Source organism: Haplochromis burtoni, unplaced genomic scaffold (genome assembly GCF_018398535.1).
Source record: "Haplochromis burtoni strain Fernald_Lab_line unplaced genomic scaffold, NCSU_Asbu1 Contig_94, whole genome shotgun sequence".
NCBI lineage: Eukaryota > Metazoa > Chordata > Actinopteri > Cichliformes > Cichlidae > Haplochromis > Haplochromis burtoni.
Window position 1 is genome coordinate 1,282,675 of NW_024582455.1, and position 16,254 is coordinate 1,298,928.

Consider the following 16,254-nt stretch of genomic DNA (forward strand, 5'->3'; position numbering starts at 1 on the left):
GTGTGTGTGTGTGTGTGTGTGTGTGTGTGTGTGTGTGTGTGTGTGTGTGTGTGCGTGTAGATGTGTGTGAACAGAGCAGAAAAGGTGTGAAAAGTCTGACTTCTAATTCACCTCTTTCTTCATAGGGGTTAATTGTTCCTTCCTATCCGGCTTACTTGACATTTAACAAAAGGAGGGTCTGAAGTGCCTTCCTCAGATCTTCAGAGCCGAACATCTCCCTAAAGACTGACTCGTCCTCCACGTCCAACATAATCTTTTATTTTTCTCATTATTTAGTCATCTGAACTTAAAAATGAACACTGATTTCAAACAGAAGGACCCCTTCTCCCCTCTGTTTCATAAGCTCTCTGTGTTCACACCGGTCTCTATGACAAGGCGGGAGCTGTTTGGAATAACACATCGACAAAACAAACAAAACAGGCCGTTATCAGGCTGGGATCAGTCACTCCATTAGACAGTCACTAATGCTGTTTGTTCTCTGCAGCAGTCCACAAGAGGGCAACGTTTGTAGGCTGCACATGTGACCTGACCTGCACTGCATACAGTATCCATTCTGATCTGAGCATGTCACTTGTAGGTGACAAGCACTCAAATACTCCTAATGCAAGCTGAAAAACACAGAGAGAGAGAGAGAGGAATGCTGATGTGCTCCACTGTCCCATAATGCACCAAGGAATAGGAGGGGCCACTCACAGCAGCACAAATTTAATAAAGTGAGGGTGTTGGTGAGATAGCTGCAGAGAGATTGAGGGAAAAAACAAGTATTACATGTTTGAAAAGACATCGTACTAGCTCTTTTTGAAGTCTAGTAGATGGTAGCACTAGAAAGCTGCTGCAGTACATCACTCTCTCTCGTCCTTTTCTTTATGAAGAAGAATGCCCACAAGCTCAACAAGCCACAGGTTATCTGGGAGCTGATATCAACACAAATAAACACAACTTTCAGTAAACAAGATGCTCTGCAAAGTAAAATTTATATTTTAAAAATGTTACACACCTTTGGAGAAAGTTCACTTGCAACTTCCAGTAACAAAACATCACAGAAGAAGACAAGAAAGTGAATAGTGGTGTTGTCAGACTTTGAAAATTTACAGTCAAATGTTTCATTTTGATCATTTAAGATGGTTTATTAACATGTCAGATCAGATGTATCTTCTGAATCTCCATCCCGAATTCAAATTAAATTCCCTCCTTCCCTGCACACACTGGTAGCCCGACCTGGTAATACCATACATGCCCCGCAAAGACTCATAATTGCCAAGTGCTATTTGATGGCCAAACGGGATTATGTCTTCAAAAGAAACATTAGCTGTCTTTAGGAAGGAGTGTGAGGGATTGGGGCACTCGTGCACCCCCCGCCAACCCACTCACCCCCTAATCTGGCAGGAGACCCCTTCAGTCACACTCCTCCACCTGGCTTCCATTACCTCTCCACAAATCCCTAATCCCTCCGTTTGTTTTCCCGGATAGAGACCAAGAGGAGAGGAGGCGAGAGCTGGCTGAGGAGGAAAGGGAAGGCAAGGATTTGGCGTCAGGGGTTGATGGCGAGTGTGGGGAGCGGCTATTTAGAAATGCTGATTTAGCGCAGTTAAAGCTTTTTGTTAACGTAACATAGGTTTGCCTTTCATTTCTATCTAGTGGGAAGAAATGTGTGTGTGTGTGTGTGTGTGTGTGTGTGTGTGTGTGTGTGTGTGTGTGTGTGTGTGTGTGTGGCTGGCCTCGGCGGTCTCCTTTCTTTAATAAAAGTATTGTTTGTGTTTCTCCTGATTGGGAACACATTGGGCCTGGGTCGGGCCCTGACGGGTCTGGGGTCCGGGGTCTGGGAGGCAGACCAGGGGTCCTGTTCTCTGGGGGTCTCTCCTCTGGTCCTTCCTCTCCTCTCCTCAGAAGTCCCGTCTGCTCGGGGGGCCACAAGGGGCGGCGGGGTCGCCCCTGAGAAGTGTCCCGCCGCGGGATGACCCCTCGCTGCCTCTGTCAGGGGGTAACCTTAGTCCCCCTCCTAATGCACCCCCTCCCTTCCCCCGCAGGGATGTAATATACACACACTGACACAAGCCAGTCACCAAACAGCCACACACATACCCAGGCCATTGTTCTCTATACGCACACGCACGTTCACACCCTTTTGCTCACCCTTCCCCTTACCAGACACACACACATACACATTACCAAAAGAGACTGTCATGCTGGTTGAGCCCGGCTCTGCCTGTGTGGCTTCAGCTTTGTTGTCTTGACGACGCCCCGTGTTTGAGATCTCCACATCTGATAGTGTTAACATGATCAGATTCAAGCTGTTTCGGCCTTGTAGCTGATCCGGAGACACAAGCAGAGCACAAAATAGAAAAGAAAGAAAAAGAAAAAAATAAGCGGTGGGATGGCAAATAGGAAAATCATAGGATGTGAAAATGATAGGAAATTGAAGTCAGGGATGGAGACAGAAAAAGCCACACCACACCTCCACTCAGCATGACCAGCGAACACATGGACCCTATATTAGCTCATGGAGTTAACAGGCAGCAGCGGCGCTCTGACATGAGCTCATGTGTTTGGACAGATCTGCTGAAGGTTTAAGACCAGTACCGAAGCCTTATCTGATCCCCAGATAAAGTCTCACACTAAGAATGAGAGGAAAACACATGCACGGAGGCAGCCAGTGCGAATGAATGGTGAGAGGCGAGCAGGGCAGAAGGAGAAACGGGGCGCTTACGTATGAAGGGGAGAAAGAGAAAGAGAATGACTCGCCCTGGCTACGCATAGAGACGCAAAGATCACATGTGGGTCCTGAGAGACCCCCTGAGTATAGAGTCGACACTGGGTGTGTGTGGGTGATGATGTCAGTGTGAATTACAACAGTGCGGACAGACATGTGAACAAAAGTCACTGTGGGCCTCAGTATGTGTTATTTTATATCTTCAGGTTTTATGAATGATTGGGACATCTGTAGGAACATGTGTGGCACACGTACATGCAAACTGGAAACCGCGTGTTATTATTGCTGTTTTAATGGAAGACGTTATGGGTTGAATTCTGCTAACGGTGTGAAATTCTTTTCTTTTTGCTTGTGCTTTTCTGCATTTTGTGGTTGCATATCAACTTACATTTTAGCTGCTTTGTAATTCTCACTCCTCAGTTTGACAGCTCAGTTGATTTCGGCCCTGAAAAGTCACTGCTGCCTTCACATCACTCATTTTAAATGATGATAATCCTGCTGACACTTGCTTATCTAACACTAAGATTTTAGTTTGTGTTAGGCTTTTCATTTTAGCTGTCACTTGAACATTTTTCAGTAATAGTAATTCAACTTTTCTCAAGACTTAAAATTTTAAACACACTAAGCACTTATAATATAGACTTTGCTTCATTGCCTATACTGAGACTTGTTTCAGATTTCCCACTTCACTTCCCTTGATCAAATAAAGTCAAAAGTATTAGCCTTGAACAGTCTGGTTTCCTCTGTTTTAAAGCTTTTTTGGGATTCATTCATTCCTATTTAAAAATATGCTACATGGCAGCTTTTCTCTGTGGTCCTCAGTGTTTTATTAGTAGCCACAGAGTCTTCAGAGAGTTGCAGTTGTAAAAAAAAAAATTAAAGTACATTCTCCCAAAGCCTTGAATCCAGCCCGTTCACTTGCAGTCAAGTTTCGGGTTTTGCGTTCATTACATTAAACTTTGCACATCTGTATGCCTTTCCATTCTTGCATCATCAAATCTGTACACGGCACACATCAGTAGACACGAACAACCGCAGATCGCCGAGGCTTTGGTGCCCAGCATGATGTTGCTTCCTGCAGGAAGAGGGAGAGCAGAGGAAAAGCAAAACAGGACATCTTCAGATCTGTCAGGGGAGCAGCCCCTCTCCTCCTCCTCTGCCCTCGGGGGGAAAACTCACCAAAGGAAGCGCTCTCGCCCTCTCCTTTTATCCCCCCTGTTCTGCCCTGGCCCTGCTCTGCTCTCTCTGGGACATGTTCTCCTTTTCGCTAGTACTCCTCCTTTCCTCCACCACTCTGAATTGAACAGTGATGGATGTCACCTTGCACAAAGGGGATAGTCTGATGGCCCCCTGCTTTCCATAGACTGAATGTAATTATTTTGATAACGCTTTGTTTATTAATTTGAGTAAGATACTGACTGCAAGTTCATTAGTGAATAGTAGCAAAGTATCTACCTTAGATAACTTCATATCAGTAGTTACCATACACTGTAGCAGATCTTATCTAATGCCAGTAGATTTTGTGTCGTATTTATTGAAGATTCTTAATTATCATAATTATACTCACACACGCCTGTTGTTGCAAAGTGGATATTCCTGCTATACATTTTCAGCTCTATGTAAAGTTACATGAATAATGGGTTGTAATGGGAGCCAGAAAAGATTCTTCTGTGTTCCATTTGGAAAGACTAAACTTAAACTCTCATCTCATTCTCCGCTCCCAAGTAGCCGACCCCTTAACCATCCTTGAGGTTACCACAGCCACAGTATCTGCTGCTTATGCGTGTGTGTCAGTGAGTGAGCGCACAGTGTTTTTCAAATCTGTGAGATTTTGCCTCTGTGTGTGTGTGTGTCCCATTGCGTGATTTTCCTGTTTGTTATTTTGGTCAGGACGGAGGCTGAGGAGCTGGAATCGGAGAGGTTTGTGTGGCGTGCCATATGCAGAGAGTGACACGCCGTTGGCCAAGCAAAGTGTTTTAGTGGTGTGTGTGGTTTCGAGATCCCATCATCAGACTCTGTTTACTGGACATGTTTGAAGTCGGCAGTGGTGGCCTCGAGAATCATCTCCTAGCATCTATTCAGTGTAAAATATGCAGAAAGAAAATAAGAGTCGAAGCCAAAATGAAGCGTTTCTTTTTGTATTCTTTTGTGATTTTTGCTTTCATTTCAGACCATAACTCAGCCCTTGTGTCGTCCCCCCCACCCCCACCAAACAAAACTTCTGTAAATGCATGGGTGGCATCTGACCCAGCAGTGCCTGTAAGACTAATAGTAAAATTGCCAATCATTAGCAAAGCATGCTATATCACTCCATTTATGAATAATCAAGAGATGCTGCGATAGAGAAGAAACTAAAGAATACAAAAAGGTAATGAGAGAGAGGGAGAGAAAGCAGGTAAATAGACCATAGTGGACAGCTGGCGTTCAGACGAGGCTGCCTGGCTTCCCACTGCTGTCTTTCCATTTGGAGATTAGATAACATCGCTTACCTTATTCACTCCAGCCCACATAGTCTCTTCTCCATTGTACACGGGTAGACTGGCATGTTGAGGAAAGGAAGAACAACCTTGCCTGGTTGCCCTAACAACACTGCGGTTCAAAGAGAGGCTGTGAGGTGGGAAAGAAAGAGAAAGAGAGAGTATGGGCTATTTATGCAGGGCTTGTGCTTTTTGCAGAAAATTGTATGCAATATTTTTTAGCATTCCTTAAAGAGGTGCTAAGGGTTTTTTGCAAACAAAATGTGACACTGTGTTCCTCAAAGCAATTCCCAAGATTTAAGAAAAAAGGCCTATAGGATTACAAAAAGCAAGCATTAAGCAGAAAGAGGCATAAAAGTGGGAATTACGGCAGACTTCTCCTTCCAGAAGTGTCAGATTAGAAGGCTGCACACCTGCCATGTCCTCTGTCCTTCTTCACCAAGCTTACACAGAGACCACCAAAAGCGGGGTGCCACCAGCACAGCATATGAAGTATAGCTCTGCAGTTCTGCACCATTAACTCGCACTGTTCTCACACGCAGCTCTACTGTAAAGGTCATTCTGTTCACCTCTGATTCTTCGCCATCTTTCAGCTGCAGAACCCTCCAACCCCCCACCCCTACCCCAGTCTGTATGAAGGAAGTGGGTGAAGAAGTCTCAAAACATTGCTCACACATCTCTTTGTGCACAAGGAAGAAAAGAAAAAAAACTAGAGTGGTTAACAAGCTGCCGTTTGAGCGTTCTCCTCCCGTTCCTTGTCACCCCCAGGCTTTGATCTGTCTTCGGGGTGTCAGCTGGCAGCCATGTTTGTTTGCCCAGCGAGGTAGGCTACCTGTGTAATTACCTCTAACGAAGTGACTTGTTTTGATTTGGAATGAAATCTAATCCCCTCGGCTGGGATGAAGATGTGGAAATGGGTTTGAGGTTACTTAGGATTGAAGTGGGAGTCTGGCTGTGACTAGCTGGATTGTTTCGGGGAGGGTAAAGAGGTTCAGCCGGTGAGTATTAAAAGGAATGCTGTATTGTGAGGATGGCAATTTTGGCTTGATATGAGTTTGGCCATTTAAGGTCTGGCAACAGACCAGGAAAACCTCAAAGAGAATCTTGCTGGCAGGAGGCTGCAGCACTTCACCTCTCATTGAAGGTTAGCAAGAACACAATGAGGCTCTCCTCTGCCCTGGACTCTACTTTTACCTCTCTCCACATTTCCCTCTACGCTTTAACTCATCATTGGAGTTGTCCAGTAGTCTCCTTCTCCTCCGCCTTTTTATCATGCATCAATCTTCATGCTCTTTTGCATTACTGAGTCGTTCCATTTATCAGTATACCCACATACAGGGCTTTAAGGGGCCCGAGTGTAAAGGTTTGCCATGGCTCCCCACTGACCCTCTCACCTGAGGCGGGTGAGTGGAAGCACATTTTATGTTCCTGGTCTAATACAGCCCAGCCCACATATATGCACTGTTTTCACGTCATTTTTAATCATGGTACATTCAGAAGTATGCAATAACACAAAGCATGCAAATTAAGTAGTTTTACAAATGTTATTCCTCCTTTCTTTTTATTGTGTCGTTGCAAAACTTTTTTTAGAGTAACTTCTTCTGCAAAACCAAACTCACTGCTTCTTCCCTTTTTGGTGAATGTCCATTACACAGGACTTAGTAAAGTGGAAGACCATGCAGTTTCCCACAGACTTATGTTTAGAAAAGAACTGCTGACTGAGTCTGATGAAGGGCAATGTACGGTCATGAGTGGGGATGCGGGATGCTCTCATATGATTGTCTGAATGTTTCAAAGTGAGGGGATGGATTGTACAAAGAGGGGAAGTGTCTCTCAAACCTTCTGCAGAGTGACACCCACAATAAGTCGATTCCATTTTGTGCAAACTCGTGAGTACACATCTGACACCTCAAAAATAAGAGTATAGTGCATGCATATATCTGCCTCTCTGCATTCCTCACTCAAACATTAACCCATGCGGGCAGGGATGCAAAAGGAGATGCAGGGGGAGATTCTGGTGGTCAGTGTTTATTTGCTCTATCTCACGCTCTTCTTTCTGAGAGGAACAAGAGCCATGTTGGGGACGCCACATGAGGGCTGAGGGTACATCCTTCTCCTTCCTCTTCATCTCTTCCCTCTGTCCCTCAACCCACCCCCACCCCTCCCCTCTCTTTCCTGCACCTCATAAGGATTCCATTCAAGAGCGGCGGCGTGTTGTTGATGTTTAATAATGCAGGCGAGCCAGATGCAAATGAACCAGAAACCAGCCCAGTAAGATCAAACTAGGACAAGCAGTGAGAGCTGTCTCTCCCAACAGCTGTCCAGGACAGATGCACCACTGCTTATGGAAGATAAGAACCTCTGACCTCAGATAAGATTATTAACCACATTTTAATTATAATAACTGCAAATAACACATTAAGTCAAATATTATCATGTGTATTTCACTTGTTTTTTCTTCCTATAGATATAAAGAGTCCCTGACAGTGTTAAGCAAGATTAAAAAAAACCCTTCATAAGCTTTGTTTTGGCAATTTTTCACCTTAAATTGTCAACTTTATGAAACAGAATAACATGCTTTCATTTGCTAGTGCTTGAAGGCTGTGTTTTTTTCATTCACCCATATCAAAATACATATGCACACAAAGGGCACAGAGCACAGCTTAATCTGTCACTGCGCTATTATTTTTAAAAAGCAGAGGCTCCCTTGGGGGAAAAAGGGAATGTAGGATGTTTAAGACTATATTGGAGAGAGGGATAGAAAAAAAAAGTGGGACATTTTACAAAGGCTTAATAAATAAGAATAGACCATTTTAACAATAAGAGTCATGGTTCAAAATAATTCAAAATAAAACTAAGATCATAATAATAATAATATTGTATTCATTTAATCATAACTGTGATAATAACGTTATCAACCACAACAAATATTATATAATTATTATTGTTACTGATGATGATGACGCTATCACAGTTAAGATTAAATTAATAAATTAGAAGAAATTATTTTTATCCTACTACTACTACTACTACTACTACTACTACTACTAATAATAATAATAATAATAATAATAATAATAATAATAATAATAATAATAATAATAATAATAATGTTGTGGAAACGCACTGCTTTTGCTCCTGCCTGTTGTCAGAAGCCGGCTGGTCGTCTCCAGTCCGGTCGGTTGCTCTCCGGTCCCGACCTGACCTGGTGGTTCCGTTCGCCACATTCCACCCGCATGCGCAATTATAAACATCCTAGTCCCAGACCTGCGAGTGCAGGAAGTGCGAGAGAACAGGAATTCCACTCTTTCAAATTAGATTGAGGCCCGTTACAATGATGGCTCCTCAGCTCACTGGCGGCCTGCCTCACGCTCACATTATAGGAAAACTATGGCCTAGGTGTTGTACATATGTGGAAAATAAGTTGTGGCTGCGAGTCTATCATAAAAAGTAAACTAAAGTAAAAGTAACTTAAAAGAGCAAAACATTTAAACACTGATTGTTTTACAATTATTGTGATTTGGATCATGTCTGTAGTCATCACGAAGATGGACTATATGGACTAAAATCTATATCGCGGGCTTGTAATACACATACTAAACATTCTCCTAACTTTAGGTGCATTTACATGAATATAAATAAAATATTTTTAGAAGTATTGGAAGTCTATCGGACTGTGTGCGGGTGGTGGGCCGGGGAGTTGGAGGCTTTTTTATTGGGAAGTTTTTCCACGAGGTGTCTGGGATTAAGCGATAACTTGAGAAGACTTTTGGAGTATGTGTATTTATCTAGGAAGAAGACACGGACTACTCTTGTCTCTCTGTGACAGCCTTTTGAGTCTCAGGAGTGCACGCCGCTATCTCGCCCATCGGATCCAGAAAATGTGCAGGGATAGTACTCATATCTGGTATTATTAAGAACAGGCAGAAATAATCCGAAACAACAAAAAAAAAACGTTTGTGAGATGGATTTTTATTCGTGGGTTTTTTCAAAGCACAATTGCTAAGGTGCAGAGAAGAAAATTTCAAATAAGTGGAAGACATTTAAAAAAATCATTGTTACTCTTCAGTTATACACCCTTTTATTATTTTTTATTAATTATATTATATTAGTAGTAGACAGTCTACAGGGAGGTTATTTATAGTGTATTTGTTTTTATTATATGTCAAAGTTACCTTAAAAACAGGCTGTGCTCTCACATTAACATTCCTCAGGGCTGTCCTGAAGCCTGTAACTACTACAACCAGTTCAGGTTTCAGGGTCCTTATTTTGTTTACGGATTGTCGACATGCTGTTTACAGCTTTGTTATGTGACGTGAAGCGCGTGCGTGTCGCGCAACAAACCATTCCTCTATTAGGTTACAGGTAGACTAATGGAGAGAGACGGAGCATAATAATAAAATTGCCTTAAGACCAGCGGCTTGAACCTGAACAGACAAGTGTCAAGTAAGTCCTCTTACAACACAGACAGAGAAGAAGAAAAAAGCATTTAGAGCTAGACTACCTGAACCGGAACCTAACGGGGTTACGTGGGGTCATTTAGGTGACACAAATAAAGCAGGCTAATTATTTTGAGACAGCAGCTGACCTTTATTATTATTTTCAAGACGTCATAGATTACAAAGATTACAGACTCTGGAATGACCTTATCAAAAGGCTATATTTAAATAAGCACACCCGTTTTGAAAGAAATTGCTGATTAAGTTTTGCTATTTAGCATTTTAGCCTAAAAGCGGTGAGGTACAGGGTTTTACGGGTGCTGCACATGGGCCACCGGGGAAGTTTGAAAGGGTTAGAGGACTACAATACATAATTAAAAGGGATAACAATGGGCTATATTTTGTAATGCTTCTACATTTCCAATCATATATATATATATATATATATATATATATATATATATATATATATGTATTCCCCCCTCCCCGTCTATTTTTTTTTTCTTGTGAGTGCAGAAGCAGAAAACAGAAGAACAATGTGGAACAATAAAGGAAGACTAAACAAGTCATGGAATCGCGAGGTAAACCTAAACATTTAACGGCCGGGACAAAAGGTTTGTTTTTGTGATTTCTACTTTATTTGCACAAACGCAAACCACTCTACATATAGATGCCCTGTATAAATGAGCACAAGCAATACCTTCAAGTGCAATGGGAATAAACCTATAATTTTTTAAAATGTAACTTAACTTCCATTTATAAGCATTTAGCCTTTGATATTTCAAATTCAAAAGTGATTTCTCTGAGACTGGGTTGATTTTTATCATTTAGGGCCGTTTCTTTGCATAAGTATCTTTTTAAATGAGTTTATAGTTTTACGGACAAGTAAGTAGGAATTCTTAGTGTATTCTCTTAAATAATATTTGTATTAATTAACATGATGATGTCATGTTTTAACCAAACCATATACTTGCAAAGTAAACCTGTAATGGCGGTGCAGAGATTATCGGGAAGTGCTGTCCGTCGTAAACACGTGAAAAAGACATTGGAACAAGAAATAACAACGCGTCGTAACTCTCGAAAGTGTGAGTCGGCGGTAATTGCATGTTGAGAGATGGTTGGCTCTCAGCGCGGTTCAGCTGCTGCAGACTGGCTGCAGACTGGGTGCAGGGTGATGACACACATGGCAATGCTGCTCCACCTGCAAAGACTCCCAAAGCACGGAAATACACTCCCAGAGAAAGCCGAGGGGACCCTCATGGGTGGCCAGAGAAATGTATACTTCACCACGCACTTCCCTCTCCGCGGTGAGCTAATTAAGCACCACTAGCTATCCGGATTTTGTAAGAATTATGTGGACTCTACAGCCCTTTACAAATATGCATGACTCTGGTGAGAATGTGTAGACTAGATTGTATATTTTGGACTATATATTGAATTTACTAGAAAAAGTGAAATTTTATATTTCACATTCAAACGTGGAAAAATATAGATATATTAAACAGAATTACTTTGAAAATTGGAATACGCTTGTTCCAAATATTTAATTTTGGGGTTGTTTTGCGCAAAGACATATTTCGGAACATTTCTTTATCTGTTTTTGTTATTGTTATTATTAATATTTTCCACCCCTTTTTCTGAAAAGCTTGCTTCCTTTCTGACTCAAACAGCAGAGTCAGTCATGTTAATATAATATTTTGAGCAACGAATTCACTAGCTATAAGCATAATTGCATTCTTTCAACGAATACCTGTATTTCTATTTTCATTACGCACTAACTGCTTCAGGTTTCCTACAGTGTTTTATGCCTACATTTTACTGTAAATAGGTGTTTATCGCGCATATTATTACTAGTATTTTGAACCCTTTCTGATTAATACAATTTTCAACAAGTGAAGAAGAGCTCGTTTTTTCATTGACTGGAACCACGGAAGGCGGAACTAACTTACGCACAAATCACAAAGCACTACGTCGCTCGGTGTAGAGCGCTAGAGCGAAAGCAGCCTGTCAGCGGCCCTGAAAAAAAGGGGAAAGGGCTGGCCTTACTGACTCACAGTCCAAAACTTGGGTTGCGCGTCCATCAGAAAACAGCTTAGAAAAATCTCAGCTGAAGAGAGAGGAAGGTCTGGTGCATGTCACGTACTGATCCGCAAAATTACAATTAAGATTTCTTCGTGCGCAATTTGGAGGACAGTTTTCGACTCACTGGTGCATCCTGAGATTCTGCAGCGCAGCATTTCACCGATCGAGACAGAAGCGTCAGAAAGGTGTTCTTTTCAAAGTTTAAACTGGACTTGTTTGTTTTGGTGTGTGCGCAATGATGGCCACTTACCAAAACCCAGAGGATGACGCAATGGCCCTAATGATCCACGACACCAACACGACCAAGGAGAAAGAGCGCCCAAAAGAGGAGCCGGTTCAGGACAAAGTCTCCGAGAAGCCGGATCCGTCCCAGAAACCGCCGTACTCCTATGTCGCTCTCATTGCCATGGCTATCCGGGAGAGCTCCGAGAAGCGCCTCACGCTGTCCGGCATATACCAGTATATAATCACCAAATTCCCCTTCTACGAGAAGAACAAGAAAGGTTGGCAGAACAGCATCAGACACAACCTGAGTCTTAACGAATGCTTCATAAAGGTGCCGCGGGAGGGCGGCGGCGAGAGAAAGGGGAATTACTGGACCCTCGACCCAGCCTGTGAGGACATGTTCGAGAAGGGGAACTACAGGCGACGCCGCAGGATGAAGCGGCCTTTCAGACCCCCACCAACGCACTTCCAGCCGGGGAAGGCCTTGTTCGGAGGGGACAGCTATGGCTACCTTTCTCCACCCAAGTACCTGCAGTCTAGCTTTATGAACAATTCCTGGTCGTTGGGCCAGCCGCCCACTCCGATGCCCTACACGTCCTGTCAGATGGCCAGCGGCAACGTGAGTCCAGTGAACGTCAAGGGGCTGTCAGCCCCCTCATCATATAACCCTTACTCCCGAGTGCAGAGCATGGCGCTCCCCAGCATGGTGAACTCTTACAACGGCATGAGTCACCATCACCATCCCCATCATACCCAGCAGCTGAGCCCTGCCACCGCGGCACCACCTCCGGTCTCCTCCAGTAACGGAGCCGGCCTTCAGTTCGCGTGCTCCCGTCAGCCCGCGGAGCTCTCCATGATGCACTGCTCATACTGGGAACATGAGACCAAACACTCGGCGTTACACACGAGGATTGATATTTGAAGTTTACCAACTGGTCCGTGCAAAAATGAAGACTCTGGGAGAGAGAGACAGAGAGGTAATTCCTGTGATTTCAAAACAGAGCCGACAGTATTTTGAAGAGACCACTCTGACTCAGATCTCTTCGGTTCCAAGCTGACATCTAAATGCCGACGGGGAGCTATATGCACGAGGTGATGCTGAGAAAGTTTTATGAAATGGAAACAGGAGGTAAAGGAGTCATCGGCTGCTCATTCATCAGGTAGCACAACCTCTGGGAGCCATTTCGTGCGCCTGTATTACACTTGGACTGATGGCCATAACTCGGTATTGTAAAATCAAAATTGTGAAATGAAAAACTGATTATTTTGAATGGATAGACATTGCTGACATCGGTCCAGCTGTATTTTTGGTGTGCGTAATGATTTGTCTCAGCTTTCCTTCGGCTTACTGCCGAAAGACGTCCTAATGAAGTCAGAGTTTTAATGTGTGATTAAATCAGAGCTAATTTTGGCTTTCTTAGTAAGCTGCACCGAGAAAGGCCTGCACGGTGATACTTCACCTCCTGCTATAGTTGGATACTTTGTTAGGTTTAAAAGGTGTGGGTAGAGATCCAGCAAACTACCAAAAGAAAAAAAAACAATTCAGGGCTTTTCATACTTTTTGATTACATGATGTAAATTCCAAAGTGACGCCAGCCAGTGTCAGATTTTGTTCTTTCTAAATATCGTTTTTATATATATATATAAATGTGATTAGTTATGTTTCATTAATGTTGGGGCCATGTTTCATTTTAATTAGCACTTTCCCTTTTTTTTAGGTTTGTCAATTTCTTAATAAAGTTGTATTTCTTAAATAATTAAGTGGTCATGAAGTAATCTGTTGTATGCTTTAGGCTATTATAGCAACCACTGCTGGCAGTAGGCGAGCAATCAGTAATAAACAAATCTGTGAACCTAACACGACATGAAAGTGCCACATTGGTTATGATGCAGGAGTTTTTTTCACAGCTTGTTCAAGAAAGAAAATAACACTATTAACAGCGGCGCGTGGTCGGCTGAGGATAGGCTTACATAAAAATGGCTGATAGGCGCACTCAGTATCACTTTAAAAATTAAATATGTATTCTATTGAACTGTTTGGCTCAAATTAGGCACATTTAAAAAATCTATCGATTTATTATATTAGTGTGACCAGGTAAAAGCTTTCTCTTTCAACTAAGAATCAGTGTCTGCGTTGTGTGCAATACAATAAAAACACATTTAGACTTATTCATTAGTATTTATGCCCGCTAAGGACAATTAATGTCATATGTTTAATATTTTATATTTTTCCCATCTGCAGCGGCGTTGCGTGTAGGTAACAGTCCTCTTTTTTACTAGTTAATTTCAAACAGACAAAGAAACAAAATACACACATAAACTGGAAAATTTCAGCTCGTAATTTATGATCATAAATATCCAAATATACATATAAATCTAAATAGTCTTTCTCTATAAGTGCAGCAACACTACTAATGCCTTCTACCGCTAGTAATAATCATAATAATAATAATAATAATGATAAATTCGATAATAAGGTCGAATTGATTTACGGCATTAGTGTATTGCTTGTTCGCGTTTTTTAGTATTTTTTTTAGCTATAAGTATTGGTAATAAACAAATAAAATCAGTTAAGATTAAGATATATATATATATATATATATATATATACCAGTGATAGTAACACGTTACAAGACGAAAAAAAAAAGATAAAGTCATTTATCCCAAATGTAGTTTACAAAATATTGACATCTGCTGACAGTCTTCTCTGAATGGTGAAAGTGGGGCACATTCAGACAGCTCCTCCTTCGTCCCTTCTTTTTGTTTTACTGAGAGATTGCAGAACTAAAGAAAATAAAATTCCATGCAGCCCAGAGGAACATCCATGAAGAAAATTAAAATAGCCTTTTGGTAAAACTTGATCTCAACCTCTTCTCTGCTATTATCACAAAGCATCGACATATTGGCGTTATCTGCTGTCTGCGTTTACATCTGAGTGATCGATCACTGCAAATAAAGTGTCTCTTTCGAATAGGTTATAGCTTTCACGCACAGTGGATTACTAAGGAATCGTCAGGTCATTTAAAAAATATTATTTCCTAAATTAATTACTGGACTATCATTTAAAGATGAAAAACTCCCAACACATGACTTCAGGGCACCACAGGAGGCGCATCCAAGCATTCACCTCTCTCCAACTTTTACTCGTCACAGGGACGGTCAAACAGGGTCAGGTGCGCCAAAATAGGACGCAAAAATCCTTTTTCTTGTTTTTTTCTACTGCAGAGACAATCGGTGACCGAACGAAAGCCACACTTACGGGGCCATGGATACGCACATTACATGAGGTTTTGCTAAAGTAAGCTAACCGTAGGCAATTATTTCATTGCATATGTACAAAATGCATGTGGGTCATGGATAATTTAAGTAATTTATTGACAGAAAACGTCGCATAGACTTTTTGCATGTATATAAACGAAATTCAAACGATAGCTTTTTCTTTTTTTCTTCTTTTTTTTGAGGACTGCATAAACAAGGAATTCTCGCCCCTGGGTATTGGCTGCTGATAAAGCGCATAATTCACTTATAATCCTCAGACACAAAAGTCAGCGCATGTCGCATGATGACTGTTTTTCATTTATTATTCAAGCGCATAAATAAATAATTTAAATAATCCAGCGAGAAAACAGCACTTCACTTCATCATGACAGACAGACTCTGCACAAAGTCATAATCACAGATAAATTGACTTGACACTCGGCCCAACTGTAAACAGCGTGTCTTCTTCTTCTTGCTCAGCAGCAGGCAGCTGTCGGGGATCAGTGAGCTCAGACAACCTCTTAACATTGTTGCCCAAAGCTCGTATAAAAACTGCGGGAACAGAAACACAGAATGAAAATGCCATCAGCCGGGTCTCACTCAGACTAACACTGACACTTCTCCATCCTCCTGTGTGCAGAGGGAGCGTCGAGGCAAGCCTGAAATGTAGCTGTGTACGTTCTCAGCTTCCTCACATTAATGTTTTGTAAACAATAAGGAGATAAGGGCGCTTTTGAAAGGCAACTGTATTCTAAACAAGCTTACAGAAATAATAAATACAGGGGTTTAACAAGAAATAATGTTTCGACCAGTGCAACCCTTTACATAAACTGTCCAACCAGAGGTGGAGTTTATTTTATTTCTTTCTCCTCCTGATTTAAAGTTGGAATCCATCAATCAGTACAGCAGCTTTTGTCATATATTTATTGATTTATTTGTGCGTTTGTTTGTTTTTTAAAAGGGGAAAGTTGAACTTTTAGTTTATTAACAAAGTTTATTATTATTATTATTATTATTATTATTATTATTATTATTATTATTATTATTATTATTATTATTATTA

The 16,254-nt window shown here is 41.7% G+C and overlaps 2 protein-coding genes across 2 annotated transcripts in view; one reads left to right on the forward strand and one right to left on the reverse strand.

Annotated features, from left to right (window-relative positions):
• The window catches only part of mrps22 (mitochondrial ribosomal protein S22), a 76,190-nt gene that overhangs the window by 58,383 nt on the left and 1,553 nt on the right, over window positions 1-16,254 (reverse strand). The window contains exon 2 of the mRNA XM_042222752.1: window positions 5,200-5,317. The gene's annotated coding sequence lies outside the window, so the exon portion shown is untranslated. The remainder of the gene's footprint in view (window positions 1-5,199; window positions 5,318-16,254) is intronic.
• On the forward strand, window positions 10,895-13,461 carry foxl2a (forkhead box L2a). Its single transcript, XM_005926610.3, has one exon. It carries the CDS (start codon window positions 11,944-11,946, stop codon window positions 12,853-12,855), a length of 912 nt encoding a protein of 303 aa, XP_005926672.1. The 5' UTR covers window positions 10,895-11,943; the 3' UTR covers window positions 12,856-13,461.